This window comes from Anas platyrhynchos, chromosome 2 (assembly GCF_047663525.1).
Source record: "Anas platyrhynchos isolate ZD024472 breed Pekin duck chromosome 2, IASCAAS_PekinDuck_T2T, whole genome shotgun sequence".
NCBI classification, from domain to species: Eukaryota; Metazoa; Chordata; class Aves; order Anseriformes; family Anatidae; genus Anas; species Anas platyrhynchos.
Window position 1 is genome coordinate 122,692,743 of NC_092588.1, and position 15,596 is coordinate 122,708,338.

The window sequence follows — 15,596 nt, forward strand, 5'->3', positions numbered from 1 at the left end:
TATTTTGGGAATTTTTATTTCTATTTTGGGCATCTACTTCATAGTCCCTAATTGAATTGGTCCTAAAAGTAGTCCTCTTAAATTAATAAAATGGAAAATATAATTATTTCTGCTCTGTATAGAATTTACTTATACCTGTATTTAGCTACTTCTGTTTGGCTATACTAATTATATTCAAATAGTGTAATGAGAGACTTTTATGATGTTGATGAATTACTTTGTGATTCATATATGAAATGTGCTGTTTATTGTATAGAGAGGGGAAATAATTTCTTGTCCACCTGGGTTTGCTCAGAAAATTATTTTTGCAGTCTGTGGAATCCAGTGCCATTTATTATCTTTACAGGAAAAGCTATAGCTTTTGTTTTCTTAGTTTGTTTTTGACAGAATAAAAGACTTGAATTTTTCCTAAAAAGGTAAAAGTTACCAGTATAGACAAAGACCTGCCTTTAACATATATGGACATATTTTACTTGAAAGCATGGAAAAATAGTTTTTGGTAATATATGGTGTGTCTATTTGAGGCTAAGTAGAGATTTTACGGCCTTTAACAGGATCTGTTACGTGTATTCTGTAAAATTATGTTCCTAGCAGACTGGTATTTGATGCAATTATTTTTGTGAACTCTAGGGCAGAGGTAGCCCTCAGATTCTTCAGAAGAGGAATTCATTACCTTGTGTTCTCCTAAATATTTACCAGCAGCAAGTGTGTTTCGGAGTAAGTGCTTGTTAAAGGGGGAATAAACAAACAGGTCATTTTAAACAGTTACGGTAAGAATTGCCGTGCTTTTATGGATATCATCTGTATCTCAAGTAACACTTACTCCTTGTAAATGGGTTGCAAGTACGTCCTCCGAAAACTACACAAACTCAGAGGCCAGGAAGCTGCTGAGGTGCAGGAGAGGAATTAGGACAGAGTGGTTCAAGGGCCAACTTCCCCCTCCTTATACGTGTGTACAAACCTCAGCATTATAGGTTGAAAAGGGTTTATTTTTACCAAGAGCCAGTGAGTTTAAACATGAAAGTACAGTGTTTCTGGTACTTTTAGGCTAGTGAGTTGTTGTTTGTCACGAGTATTTGTAGCACCACTGAGAGCTGACGGCCGTGTGAAGAAGACTTTAGCAAAGAGCGGGCACAGGAGGGACTGGGCCTCTGGGTCTGTTCTGTCCCTGGGCCTCACTTTAAATAAGCATGGATAGTGTGGCACATACTTGATTTTCGGGGTTTGCTATGTTAGCTTTGAACTTGAGCTGTATTATTTCAAGGTCTCCGAGGTAGGAGTATCACTTCCTCAGGCAGGCTGGAGCGGGGCTTTGGTGGGTGAGGTGGGCTTCCCCCGCGAGGGAGCCGCCTGACACATTTCATCCTCACGAAGGCAAAGGTCTCATGGTGCCTCAAAACAAAAGGATTGGTGTGTAAAAAAGGCTTGGTGCCTTGCTCCCTGCTCCTAGTAACCGCTTGTGGTTTGGAATAATACGTGACTGAAGCGCTGGAGAATTGTGTTTGCGCCATTTGATGTGGCGTGGACTTTGCATTGCGTTATCAAGTGGCAGTTTTGATGATTTATTGATTGCTAGGGTATTAGAGAGCCTTAGCTCATACATATTTTTATCTGGAAACATGATTTCTATCTGGAAATGATGATTAGATAACATCAGGGCTACATTTCCAGTTAGTCATATAGAGATTTTAGAAAAAAACTCTAAGTGTACCACTATGTACGGTAGCAGGGAGACTTTCTTAAATGTATTTTTATGTTACTGAAAAGCCGTTAATCTGCCATGGAAAATCTGCACAGACTAGATTATTTTATCTAGGACATTATCTAGAAGATTAAACATGGTTGTCTGTAGTTCATGTGTTGTCCCTCAAAAAAATGACTTTTTTTTGTAACAAATTGTTCTTTGCTGCTTAAATGAATTTCTGTATGCCTGTTACAGACGGGTAGTAGTGGGACCCTTTAGTTCCCCAATAATGATTTCTGTAAATCCTATAAAGGTGTTTGGAGAGTTTCCATGGATAGCAATTTTTATCCAGAGTCAAGAAAAGAGCAGGACCACGAGTTATGAGGAGAACCTAGAAAGCAGAAGAAAAACAAGTAGAGAAAGGGCTTCAGTGTTCCCAAATAACTCATGATCTGTGAAACAACACTGTGTGGCTCATGTGTAGGTGAGATAAGAGAAATGAAGCAAGTGTATATGGCCAAAGATGGGAGGAACAAGTACAAAATATAACGTCACGTGATGCTTCAGAAACTTTCTGCAGTATTGCCTAGGAAACACGCACTTCCAGTTTGCAGTCAGCAGCCCACGCATCTCATGGCTCTGAGTAACTGCGAGCATCTCGGGAAAGCCCCTGGGACCATCTGTAGCTGGTGTGTGTGCTTTACGTGTCACATAGCCTCAGTCCTCAGAACAGAGCTCTAACACAGAAATGCTTTCACAAGCACGGCAAGCCTGCAAAGCCCTTCTTTGGGTGTTTTGCTGCTTCCTCAGCAGTCCTGGTTCAAACTTCTTCACCTTTCTTTCTGTCCTGTCTGTACCTGCTCCATCAAGCAGCCGCTGCCCAGAATTACTTCTGTACTTCAAACTGGATCTTTTGATGCTCTGTGTGAGATGTTAAGATAACTGCTTTGTTAGTAATCCCAAGAATTACAGGCTGGCTTTTATTTTTGTACATTCCTCTATGTGTTTTCCTAAAGAGCTGATACAACAACTGATTCTCTACGTTTCCTGTATTGATCAAGCATATCAGTTTCCTTCCACGGCAGTCCAGAGATGAAAACTGCCTTCGGTGGCACTGCTTTGCTGTGCAGGCCTGTGGGCTGTTTCTCAAGGTCATTCAGGCAAACTTCCAAACTTTCCCATTGGGTATTTTGACCAATATCATGTTTCCACATTTTTCAGCAATATATGTGGCAAATGTCACATGGTTTGAATTATTTTAGGAGTTAGTATCTTCTGAAAGAGAAGAAACATAATTGCATTTCTCAGCAACAAAGCGTGAGGTAAGACTTGAAGGGTAGACTACTTTGATTACTTCTAGTTTTTAAATACTGACTTAGCATAATGGTAGGTAAGAGTGGGTATTCCTTTGATTACCAGCTATAAAACATGTTCTACACCTGTTTGATTTCTTTGCCATTTTTCTCACTTAAGGTAGAATAGGAGACTCACTTTCCATACAAGCAACATTGATCTTTTAGGCTGCCCAAATGGGCCCAGTGCCACTGTCAGTCTGTGCTGTTGGAGCTGGCTTTCTGCATGTCCTGAGAGTTGCACTGCCTGTGAATCCCCTTGGTGTTGGCCTTAGATGCCAGACTGATAAAACTGTTTCTTGGACAGATTAAGAAATCTGGAAGTCCCTGAGGCATTCCCCAATCACTGCCGTGATTTTCTTCCCTAGCAAGTAGTGATGTGCTGTAGCTGCAGGCTGTCAAAACTGTGTTGAACTCAGTGGACAAAATGTGTTGGAACTGAAGTTTTGTCTGAATGTTATCTCTCGTTGAGAAATACTTACAGTGGGGATTCCTGGGTTTGCATTGGTAACAACAGAAAATAATTCTGTTTTTCTGCTGTCTCTTCAGGTCTCCAAAAGGTGACATCCACAGTGAAGGATATATCTTGGAAGTAGAGTGCTGCTCCTATTTAAACCAACCTTCAGACAAAAAGGAGATACCTGATTTTGTTAAGAGAGTGAGTAAAAAATCAAATTAAGAAAAAAAAACAACACAGCATGCTCTTATCTGCGCCATTAGTTGCTGCTACTGGTTCTGTCAGTCTGACAATAGGAATATGCATGAATGTTGTGTAGTTGAAGCACTTCACTAGAATTTGGTGGTATTTTGTAATTTTAAATACCTGAAGGGCAATGATACTTAAAAGAGAAACAAATTATTAATCATATTATTATGAGAAAATGACTTGTAGTATCACAGAAGAGTGATCTGTCACAGATGATACCAACTAAGTTACCAAGGTAGAAGACAGTCCTGTAGTGGTGTAAATATTTTAAATTGAAACAATATCGTTTTCATTTTAGTGTGCAAATATACTGTTGTATAGTACAACAGATAAAAGGCCTATTAACTCCTGGAATTCCCCAGATTCCCTAAAGTTTTGTTCTGTATGATGATGTTAGCAGCTAGAGACTGTACTCATAAACTAAAGCGCTTTGCCATCCAGAATAGTGTTGCTTTCAATTAACTTTTCTATATATTGGTGAAATTGAAAATAACCTTGCAATTCCTCATTTGTTGCCTTCTTCTTTAAACTATTTGTGGTGATGTAATATTTTGCTAGACTGAAATTTAGCAGGTTATGTCCATTTTGATGGAGACAGATTTGCTGTGCATGCTTCAGATTTTGCAGCATCTGTTGTGTCCCATCGCATGTTATAAAAACTAGCAATAAATACTATGTTGACATAGCCACCTGGTGTAATAATAGTGTGGGTAGGCGGACTCCCCTAGCTTTAATCCATCTTGCAGTGATGGTCGTGGAGACAATTTTGCAGAATAGACTTCAGCACAGGCTGCATGAGCCTGATAGGGACTCAGCTCGACAGACTACACTCATGTTCAATCTTTGCTTTTTGCTATGAATAGTAAAAACTGGTTTAAAAATAATGCAGATCTGATCATCCTCATACTTAACAGATAAACAGATTTTGATAACAAGCTGAAGTTTTCTGAACAAGTACTACTTTTCAGAAGTTTGAATCCGAGTCTAATTTTTTTCAGGGTTTATTGTGTTATTACACTATTTATTGTGTTATTGCACTATTTGGGATTATTTCAGCATATTCACACTTAGGTAAAAGTGGTGTAATTCTTGTCTATTAGTTTCAATATGTTTGATTTTGCTCTTCAGTTCTTTAAATCAGAGTAGAAATATGTCACAACTGGCAGCAAAATTTTGCATCATTCCAATGGAAAATGTATTTGCAGTTGAATCTTCAGAAAGAGCATGGCTGACATGAAAACAAAATGACAACCCAGGAGTCATCTTATTACCATAAATATTCATTTCTGAGAGTCTTCAAAATGCTTTTCTAGACTTGGAAATGTTTCTGTTGGTAGAAGTCATTTGACTATGGGGTTATGAAGATGCCTTTTTGAAATATAATCATTTAAATTTTAATAGCTGAAATCTATATTTACAGTTTCTCTGTTGGCTGAGTATGTCGCTCATCCTCAGATGTTATTTGATGTGGAGGAATTTGAAGTTCTTTGAAGTTGTTGCTGTCAGGTGTGTGCTGTGTCCCTGTCTGTATCTGATTAAACACATAATGAAAGTCTCAACGCTTTTTTGTAAATATAATTCAGGAAACAGAACTTGTTTGGGACTAGGAATTAATTGTCACATTAACTAATTTGTCTGAGCAACAAAAACGTCCATTGCTTTTAAGGGCAAATAAAACAGATGTTTATAAACAAAATAAATGAAAAATAAAGGAAGTTCTTCAGAGAAATTGGAACAAAAAGCTGTTAGGGAGGGCAATTGCTTGCTTTCAAAAAAGAACAGCCCTGTAATTCTCAAACTGTGGAATCCAATCCAAGTTAATAGTGTGTTGTAATTGAGTAGTCAATCCTTGATCACAGAGCTTTTTGTAAGAAAGCCTTTTAGCACAGGTTTACCATCTTATTGCATTGCAAATTACTATATATTTTTAAAAGATACCAAATAGAATACCCATATTTTCAAAATAAAGTAACAAGTCAATTTTTTCTCCAACTGGGAATTTGCTAGGAAAAATTACCCTGGGAAAACTAATTTTATTGATTTTATTATGCACTGCTGAGCAAGTATTATTTACATGGAGTTTGGACAAGGGTGCGATTTTAATAGCTTCTTTTCTCAGCTGACCTTTTGTTGCACTGAAAATGCTGTATGTCGTATTGACTAGTAACCGCTTGCTCCTGGCAAACACAAAACACATTCTGCAATGGAATACAGCATAGGTAATAACTTTTTTCTTTTTCTGTAATGCCATATAAATGTATAAGAGGAATGAAGTAGAAACAGAGAAGTTCTTTCACCTGGAGAATGCTTCTAGCTCCTTGAAACATAGTGCCTGGGTACTGGGCTGATCCTAAAACATTGCAGAAATGCCAGAGAACTCTCCAGTCAAATCTGTGTGTCAGTATTTTTTTCTATACGTTTTTGCCAGCCCTGTGGTTTCTGACCATGGCAAGAGCCTTGGAAGACAGGAGGCTCTTAGGTAGTGGGGACATAAAGCTGCGTGGGATACACTGTTCCTGTGTCTTAAAAACAGGCTTCCAACACCGTGTTCTGTTTGTTCCTTCCTATCCATGTGGATCTAGTTTAGGAAATGACATGTAGCTTGATATGTCCTGAAGAGCTCAAACAGTCCCATGGTGTATTGGTCATGTAATTCCCGGGCAATGGAAGAAGCACCTGAACTGCTGTATAAGTACATTACTGCTGCACTGCTATCAGCGCTCCTGTCTTTTGCTCTTGGGAAAAAGAGAGATTAAAGATTTGTTCATCTGCTCTTTAATGAGCAGAGCTAAACTTCAGATCTCTGTGGCTCAGATCATTCTGAAGTTGTTACAAGTCAGAAATGCTACTGCTAAGTTCCCCTATTTTGTAATACTTTGGCTTCTGTCTCATGTAAGATAGGGTGGCCTTTAATTACTTCCTTAGTTGCTCTTTAGTTCTGTGTATTCTGTTACCATATTTTTCATCTGAGGATGTTCTCCTGAGTCTGCTGCAGCAAGGAGAGAAGCTGGGCTGACATCCCAAGCAAAGAATTATTTTAGATACACAGTCATATATGAATGCCAAGTATGTTTCTCATGACCTTTGCTTTTCACATCAATCCGAGTTAAATTCTCTAGAAGAACTGTAGCAGACAGAAGGCTTTTACTTCTATGTTCACATCTTTGTGGTGTTGGTGAAAGGTTAGGAAATGGAGAAGTTTCTGTACCACTTCTACCCAGTTCTGACATTTTAAAATTTAGGAAGCACATCTTTATATTTTTGGCTGCCTGGTTAACAGTGTTCCGTCAGAAGGAAATTTTTATTTGTTATTTTTTTTTCCCAATTTGATCTCATTAATCAAATTGATTGTCCCTGTGGACCCATTGCACTTCCCTATGGAAGTACAATAAGCGTGGAGAAGCATCTTTTAAAAATGCTGTATCTCAACTGAAATCCAAATGCAGGCACCTTCCTTTTGTGTTTTTGCCTAGAGAAAGACCTTTTCCTGCTGGCCTGTCCTTACCTGACACAATTCAGAATTGAAGCCAGCTTCTTCCGACAAAGCCAGGGCTGTACAGATGATTAATAGGTTTTATGCTTTTAGAAGTAGACCAATCTAGCATGGGATATGATTGCCATGTTGGAGCATGTAATCTTCTGACTAAATCTGTTGTATGAGACAACGTTTGTCAAATCTGCTCATTGCTGTTCCCTGTGTTCACAGTCTCAGTGAACTTTGGTGACATAGTTCAGAGTACCCTAGAAATATTTGTGAATCCTGCAGGTGTAGTGACTTTGTCTATAAGTTTGTTGACATTTGTTTTCTAGTAATAGGGCTGCTGGGCCAAGGAAGTGATGGTGCCTCTCAGACTTAACTGAGAAGGACTCCAGGAAGGAATATGCCACCAAAACACACTGCAAGGATGCTGTCACCCGTTTACTTCTTTTAGGAGATGGCATCTGATACAGTAATCACCAGTCCTCCTGGTACAAAAGCAAGTTGCCTTTAATTAAGGGGTGAGTAGGAAGTTGGACTACTTTGCAAAGCCAACTTTTAAGGAGTCTCCTGCACTGCTGTGGTAGAGGTTTACCCTGTTTTAGAACTAGATTTACGTGTTTCTAATCATTGGGCTTCTTCCAGACTGCTTAACCAACCTGGAGTGCTGTGCAGAGTGTCTTCAGCATGCTAATGCCGGTAGGAAGAACTCACATCCTACATTGCTGAAGGGATCTCCTGTATGTGAGTCCTGCCGGCAGTTGTATGGAATATAGCATCAATGAGTATTTACTAGAACTTCTATAAATGTCTTAAAAAAAAAAAAAGCTTTGTCAGGAATAGAATTGGCATGAAGAATTGATACATTTCGAGTGTTAGTTCATGCACTGTAAATTAATGTACTTTATTACTAACAAGTTTAAACTGTAGTTGAATTCGGTCAGTGTATTCTTTGAAGGTGAGATGTTTCTCCAGAAAGTTGAACATTTACCAGAGGTCAGTCTCACTGCAGGTCTGATGCTTTTATCAAACTACCAACACACTACTTTTCCTGCTCTCTTTTTTTGTATCTGTTATGGTGTTATCAAGATGACTGCTATCTTAGTTCATGTGCATCATTTTCTGGAGAGTCATCTGTGTTGTGGTTCTGATGGGCGAAGGATTTTTGTGTTGCTGCTCAAAGAGAGGTTAGTTCTCCAGCTTCTTTTAGTTGCTAGGTGGAAGCACGGTTGGGGTATTTAGAAGGACTTCTCCCATAAAATAAAACCCTAATGTCAATATGAATTATCTTTTAAAATCTTTTCCATAGATATTCTCAATCAAGGCAGTGATTCAGCCCGGATACGGCTCTCTGCTTATTTCCTGTGTGTTTACTCACATCAGAATGCGTAATCATCACATATGGATCAAACAGGGCACTTTCACATGTCCATGTAGAGTGTGCGAGGATAGTAAATGATTTTGACCTCTCAACTTCTAAGTTTTAAAACTCTCGTCAGCATCTTAACTAGATGAAGGCATGGAAAATGAGAAGTGTCCCGGAACAAATTTGTCCATAATGGCATATATTTATATTGTATTTATGTATTATTTATATAGAGAAAAGTATTTTTGTGTTTGTAATAACGTGATAAGCAAATGAGAAGACAAAAGTCTGCAATTTCCTATGAAAATTTAATGTAAATATTACTAATCTTTCAATTTTTTGGACTTACAATCACAAAGGAAAAATACTGATTTCAGTATTTCTCACGTTCTTGTCTCTTTCTCATTTCTGATGCTTCTCGTTTTTGCATTGTGATAGGAGCAAAGCTTTTATGTTTGGAAGAGCTCTAGGCTGCTGGTGGATTTCTTGAATGTGTTGCTGCAGTCTTACAAGGATCTCTTCTGTGAAGTCTCCAATTGCTCTGTTAATTCCAGGGCTTGTTACCATGGATATTGTAATCCTGAACATTTTTCTTTACTTTAAATATGTTTTAGCTGACCTGTTCAGAAATTTCTTGCAGGAGACATGGTCAGAGCAGGTGGTAGTAGAAGATAGAGAGGGGGGGTGGAAAAATCTTTAATACTGCTCACAGGATAGTTCTTCAAATGACTGAGCAGTTCCAGTTTACTTCTGTGTCTAGACAATTACCCTTCTGCAGTACTGTTTATTACCTAGGATTAAGTATCTAGATGTGATCTCAACCTCTTCTAAAATCATTTCCATCCTTCAAACAAACAGAAAAAATCCTACTCTGAAACCTTCACTCTCCAGAGTACTTGCAAAAGAACAATTCACCCGTTAATTCTTTAGCACTTTGTAATGAAAACCATCTCCGAGCACTTAGCCGACTGCTTTGTTTTCTGCATTTTTTTCAGAGCAATCAGAGCCCCTATTTTGTTTTTGAGTATTTGGATCTTAGCAATGGATATGGTCATGAAGCAGAAGTTAAAACTCAACATCAGTGGTTCAGCTGTTTGTGATCCGCTGTGATAATATTTATTAAAGTGCATTTTGTTAACATTTTATAAGTGTATATATAACAAGAAATGGTAAAAAATAGCATATACTGTATTTTAAACAGCCTGGTGTGAAGGGAAACATCTGTTCCTGGTTAAGCTTCTTTCAACTTGTGTTCTTTTGACTAAGCCATGTAAGAGTGGTGTTGATATATATCTCCCATGAACATTGCACAACTATTTTCAGGACTCTCCCAGGAGCCTGGTTGTGCTTTTATAATCCCTTGCCCCCAGCAGCTTTTAGAGTCATCCTCTTGACCAAGATAAAAATAGATGTTGTAAAGTATGTAGCTGATGTTTTTAATGATCCCGCTTCTGTCTGGTGGGAAAAAAAAATACTTTTTTTTAAATAATAAACACGATAATATTTTATTCTGTGCTAAAATAAAATATGGTCAAATTGTTGAAACTGTAATTTTGGCTGCAAGTAACAGATGGTTTGATGTAACAATGCGGTTATACAGAAACACTCTTTGGTTTACATAGAGATAAAAGAAAGCATTCCCTGCAAATTAAATGTCAAGTCCATAAGTTTGAGACCGAATTCTTCATATTTAAAGCTATCACGAACCCTTTTTTATTGCTTAGGAAAGGGATGCACTAAACCAGCATATCTGTTTTGAATAGCATGGCTTCAAATTGATTACAATTAAATGAATATGTTTGCTCATGTTCTACAAACACTGAACTGTGTTTGTCCAGCTAAAATGATTGATAGATACAAAGCTCAACCAACCGTCTCTATAAATCTTTATTTTCCCCTTGCTTTGTTCACCCATTAGGTTATGAGTGTCTCTCAAAAGTTTCAGATGTAAGGCATGGCCGGCACTTTGAAACTGCATTTGAAAAATGTTGGTTCTCTGGATCAAGCTTTTGAGACATACTTTGTACAGACTTTTTTTGGTAGTGTTATCAGGTATTTGGGTGGAATAAGCATAGATGGCTGCTCTGTATTAGTTTATCCCAGGCCTAAAGCAGTTTTAAGGGAATATATCTTAAATGCTGTGGATAAATCCATGATTTCTTCTCAGAGCTTAGGGCAAAGCTGGAAGGACTCGGGTATGTTACAACAGCTTTTGGGCAGGTACTCCAGTCTCTGAACCTTTGTAGTCTGTGTCCAATGATGTTCTTCCTTTGCCAGCTTTCTGGAAGGAACAGATTCTGAAATAAGACAACAATTTGAGAAGAATCACTGCACACAACACTACAGAGAATGAGGTAGTGTGGTTTCAGGAGTTGCCATCTACTGAGATGGGATACACACTGAAAGGAACACGTCTGCTTGCACTGCCCTGCACTGTACATAGCCCAGCTGAGTTGTTCTCGAGAAGGAATACATCGCTGACAGAAGCTGAAGGGGAATTTTGACTTGTTACCCTAGACCCTTTCTTGGCTGTGGAAGCATGAGACATAGCTTGCTGTAACTTAATCTGTCTTGGCAGTGCTGTCTAAAGAGCATATCTTCTGTTTTATTCAACAGAACAGTAGGTTGCAGTAAATTCTTGCATAATTATGTTTTTCCCTGTTCTGTTTGTAGCTTTCAGTTCCAATCTGCAGAGTCTACTACCAATGAGCATGTTGCAAAACTGCGAAGCTTGCTTTCTTTTCCCTGTTTGCTGCCTTATTTTGCTCTGCCACAAATGCAGTGAGAGCTCAAAGTGTCCCATCGATGGCTCTGTTGAAGGAGCTGTGTACTGCGAAGATGGTTTTTGTCTTTGCGTTTTGTTTTTGGACTCTGTCTTCTCTTGTATCTATGAACTTACTTGCAACAGTCTTATCTAAAGTTCCTAAGTAGTAAAATTATGGTCAAGGTTTTAATTGCAAGCATCAATATAAACATTGCCAGCAATGCTGTTTGTTGGAAGACCCAGTGGTCTGGGATTACAGGTATTCTTTTAAAGGCATCCCTCCAGTGTTTTATCCACGATGACCAATTATAATGTAATTGGCATTGAAAATGATTGGTAATTGGAAAGTCTGACTACAGACAGGGATTTGACTTTCTGTAAGCTACATTTATATTTACTGCTATTTATGAGAGCACAAACTGTCTATATCAAATTCATAATTGAATAGCTGAACGTGAACTGGAAAAGGATAGAAATGTGTGGGAAAGAGATGTTTCAGTGGCAGTGTATCCCATCAGAAGGGTTGCATGGTTTGGAAGCCTTCAAGTACTGAAACAGAGTTTGAGAGTAAGAGGACAGAGAAATGATTAGCAGTTGCTGCTTTGCTATTTGATTAGTAGAATTATCCCTATTTGTAAGCTTAACGATGCAAAGTGCCAGAGTCATGGAAGTTTTGAGTTGTTTAGAAATAACTAAACCCTCCTTCAGAACATTAGCTAAGCTTAGTTGGTTTTAAAATAAGCAGTAAACTCTTGGTGAGTGTTGCTGCCTTCTCAGGAAGGAGCAAGCAAGATCTATAGTAAATGTCAGAGGCAAACTAAAAGCCTGCCTTAATTTTAAACATCTGCTTCCAGAAATGAACAAGCTAGGAGGGGGACGTTCGGTATTTGTGATGAAGCTTACTGCTAAATGTTAATGAAGGAGGACGCAGTTGGAGAACCGTAGTCTTGAACATCCTTTTCCAATTCCAGCTCCTGGCACGCAGTACGTAGTACCCTCCTCAAACCACAAGATTATGTTCTTTGCCCGAAGATCCCTGGTGCTATCTCTGTTGGCAAAGGAGGTTTGTCTGAATCCTAAAATGAGGTGGAAGAATACAGCGACCTTATTTCTGGTGTGCATTAGGAGATCTGATGCCTCGAACATTATTCTTTTAAAAACAACAAGCAAACAGACAGATGAGCATTTCTTTTATTAGCTAAGACAGCTTATGTTTGGTTTAAAAAAATGTAGATAGCTCTGAGCAAAATTGTTTCAAAGTTACTGTTTCAAAGGCCATATGTTTTCCCATCAGCAGGACTAAGTGGCTGTCTTCCTCTTCGTTCACTGCAGAGCTAACTGCATGCATCTGGCTGTTGGGAAATCAGTCTGTTGCCACTGGAGAATGTTGTCCATTCTCCAAGTGTGCTTTTGCTATGCATGCTCTTTGTAGGTTTTTTCTCTTGTTTGTTTTTGTATTAGCAGCAGTCCCCTTTAACCTGGCATTTTACCTTGTTATATCCTGAAACGTACAGCAAACCTGTTCATGAAATGTTCAGTCCAAGTGAGTCCAAGTTTAGAAGATTGCTTTCATCCAGATCGTCAGGAAGTGTAAGTCTTGAGCCCATTTGGGACTGTTACCAATTGGAGTGTCCTGATGACAGTAATAAAACTACTTTTGCTCTGCATGCATGCTGAGAGCTTCCAGCTTCTGGCATACAAGAGCTAGGAGAAATCCCTAACACTTGTCTTATTAAGTCTACCGTTTGGAAATCCTTATCCAAGAGAGAGATTCTCATTATTAAGTGGCTTGGTGTTACTTCCCGTGCTTATTGATGCAGGTGGGATACTGCCCTGAGCTTGCTGGCAGTGTCTGGTTTGTTGTGTGCCATCCCGTGGGACAGGCATGCAGAATCTCACTGTGAGCAATTACAGAAGCTGACGAATCACGGTTCTCTTCAGCAGGGGAACGGTATCCTTGAGCTCCTGTATTTATACGTAATACCATCTTGCTCTCCATGAACAGGAGATTATTTTGGAGCTGATAATGCAACAAGAAACACAGACACACAGGCAATATGTGAAATGTGCAATGAATTTCAAGGTGTCTATTCTGAACATATGAAAAAGAAAACCTGTACGTAACCGTTCAAAATGGGCTTTCAGCCTGGAGTCTGTGGGTTTCCTTCATGGTCGTGATGCCTATAGTTTAAAAATAAGTAGCTTTCAGAAAAGAGGATTTCATCTTTCATTTATACCATCACAAGGCGTGTTGTTACAGACCTTTACATTTGACCACCAGCAATTTTCTAACTAGGTAGGAAGCCTTTAAGAGGATCAGAAGGTGGGACATAAATTTGTTACATCAACATAACGTTCAGTGCCACTGCTCTGTGCTACTGATGGTGCCTTTTTTCCAAAGGCAGTATTCAAACAGTGGTCAGGCAGTCACAAAATGATCAATAATGCTTTCCAAATGTTAAGCAGTGTTAACACAAGTGCCCCAGCAGAAATTCGGTTAAGGTAGTGACGTTGGGGTTTGACACAGTGCTTGTCCCTGTCCCTGCTGCAGTCAGTGGGAGATTTGATATTTATTTCACAGATAGCAAAGGCTAAATGGTCCTTTGCTCCTTTTTTCCCCTCTAGGGAAAATGCCAGGTTTCTAATCAAGCAAATTATAGGGTTGGCATTAAACTCTTTAATGGCATTAGCCCTCTGTACACATGAAATTTCACCCCTTCTTTAAACAGGTCCTGTTTTTAAACTGGCATGTCTCCAGATTAATACAAACCAGTTATAAACTGATTTAGATGGACCCACTTGTTGTTGTTTTCTTTTACCCAAATTCAAATAAATGAGTTAAGTTCTGCTTCTGTTGTTAAACAGCATCTTTTGTGATGGAGACCTGTGTTTGAATTTGTGGTTAATATCATCCAAGCTGCAATTTGAGGCACTAAAAATGTTTCTGTTCCTATCTGGGGAAAGAACCAAAGAATTGTGGTTTTATATTTATATATATATAAATTTTTTTTTCTTTGTCGGAGTTTCCCTTTCAAAAATTTCCCAATGTGTAAAGAGCAACTATGTGGCATGTTTAAAATATAAAAAAGGTCAGTGAAATCACTGAAATTACTGTGGATCAACTTGTGTAAGCACTTCTATTGTCTTTTTTTTTTTGATGTGGCACACGGTAGAGATGCATTTCCTCTGCTTTTTCCTCTTATTGTAGCATGGCACGGGCTTTTCCCCATTTGTTCTCTAGGCTGGCACATAAAATCAATGAATTGTAGCATTTATCTGATCTGGGCTATGCTGTGGGTGAGCCTGACAAAGCAGCAGCGTGTTCTTTCCATTCAGTTCACCTCTACCCCTGCTTTCTCCTGCACGTTGCCCTGTTACTGATTGTCAGGGTACCGAGGTTTGGTTTCTTGTCTGAGCCCGGGTTTGTGTTTTTTGGAATTTGAGCATTTCAAATACAGGAAACAAGAACTAGAGATGGATACCGGATGGCATAATTCATTCTGGCTGTAAAGGCAACTATAATTCTGCACTACTTAGACTCTAAATAGGGTGCCAAAAAATCAAATTATTTTTGTTTGTTGTTTGAAATCAAATTACTTTCGTTCATAGGTCAAAAATGCTAGGGCTTCATACTTTATTTATGACGTGAGCTAGCTTCCTCGTCGTTTTGTGGGAAGTTGGAAAGAGCCTGTTTGCATCTGCTGATGCATCACTTTGCTTTTCTGCAGCTTCCATTGCCCAGTCAATGTAACGTTTCCTGTTACATTGGCTTTATTGAAAATAACGAGATGCTTGGTTCTCCCTTATGCAAGTGGGAAAATTGGAAATGTAGGTTTAAATAAAATGTTGTATTCTATATACTGCTGATTAGCTTATTTGGAAAGTGCAGACGTGTTCTCTTTTTGTAATATTTGTGCTAAACCATTAGGCTAATAGAGCTTAGAGTATCATCCCATCCTTATTTCCTCCTCTTGCTCTTCTGAGAACAAGAGCCTCAGAAGGAAAACATCAGGTTCAGGTATTCCTTAGAATGAACATATTTTCTTTGAGTGTGCCAAGACTGTAAAACATTGCTACAATAGCTGTGAAAGCTGTTCTCATCCAAATCACAGTGTGGGAGAGCCTGCTATGGGCTGACAAGCAGGCTTCCAGGACCAGTAACAAAACTACATATGTACTATCCTCACACCCTTAGGAGTTGCATACAAGTTAAATTTCTATAATTAGCTGCCCTGCAACCTGCTAA

The 15,596-nt window shown here is 38.7% G+C and overlaps 1 protein-coding gene across 1 annotated transcript in view; it reads left to right on the forward strand.

Moving 5' to 3' along the window:
- RFTN1 (raftlin, lipid raft linker 1) overlaps positions 1–15,596 on the forward strand; it is a 93,157-nt gene that overhangs the window by 46,419 nt on the left and 31,142 nt on the right. The window contains exon 4 of the mRNA XM_027451013.3: positions 3,586–3,694. Coding sequence (XP_027306814.2) covers positions 3,586–3,694 — 109 coding nt within the window. The remainder of the gene's footprint in view (positions 1–3,585; positions 3,695–15,596) is intronic.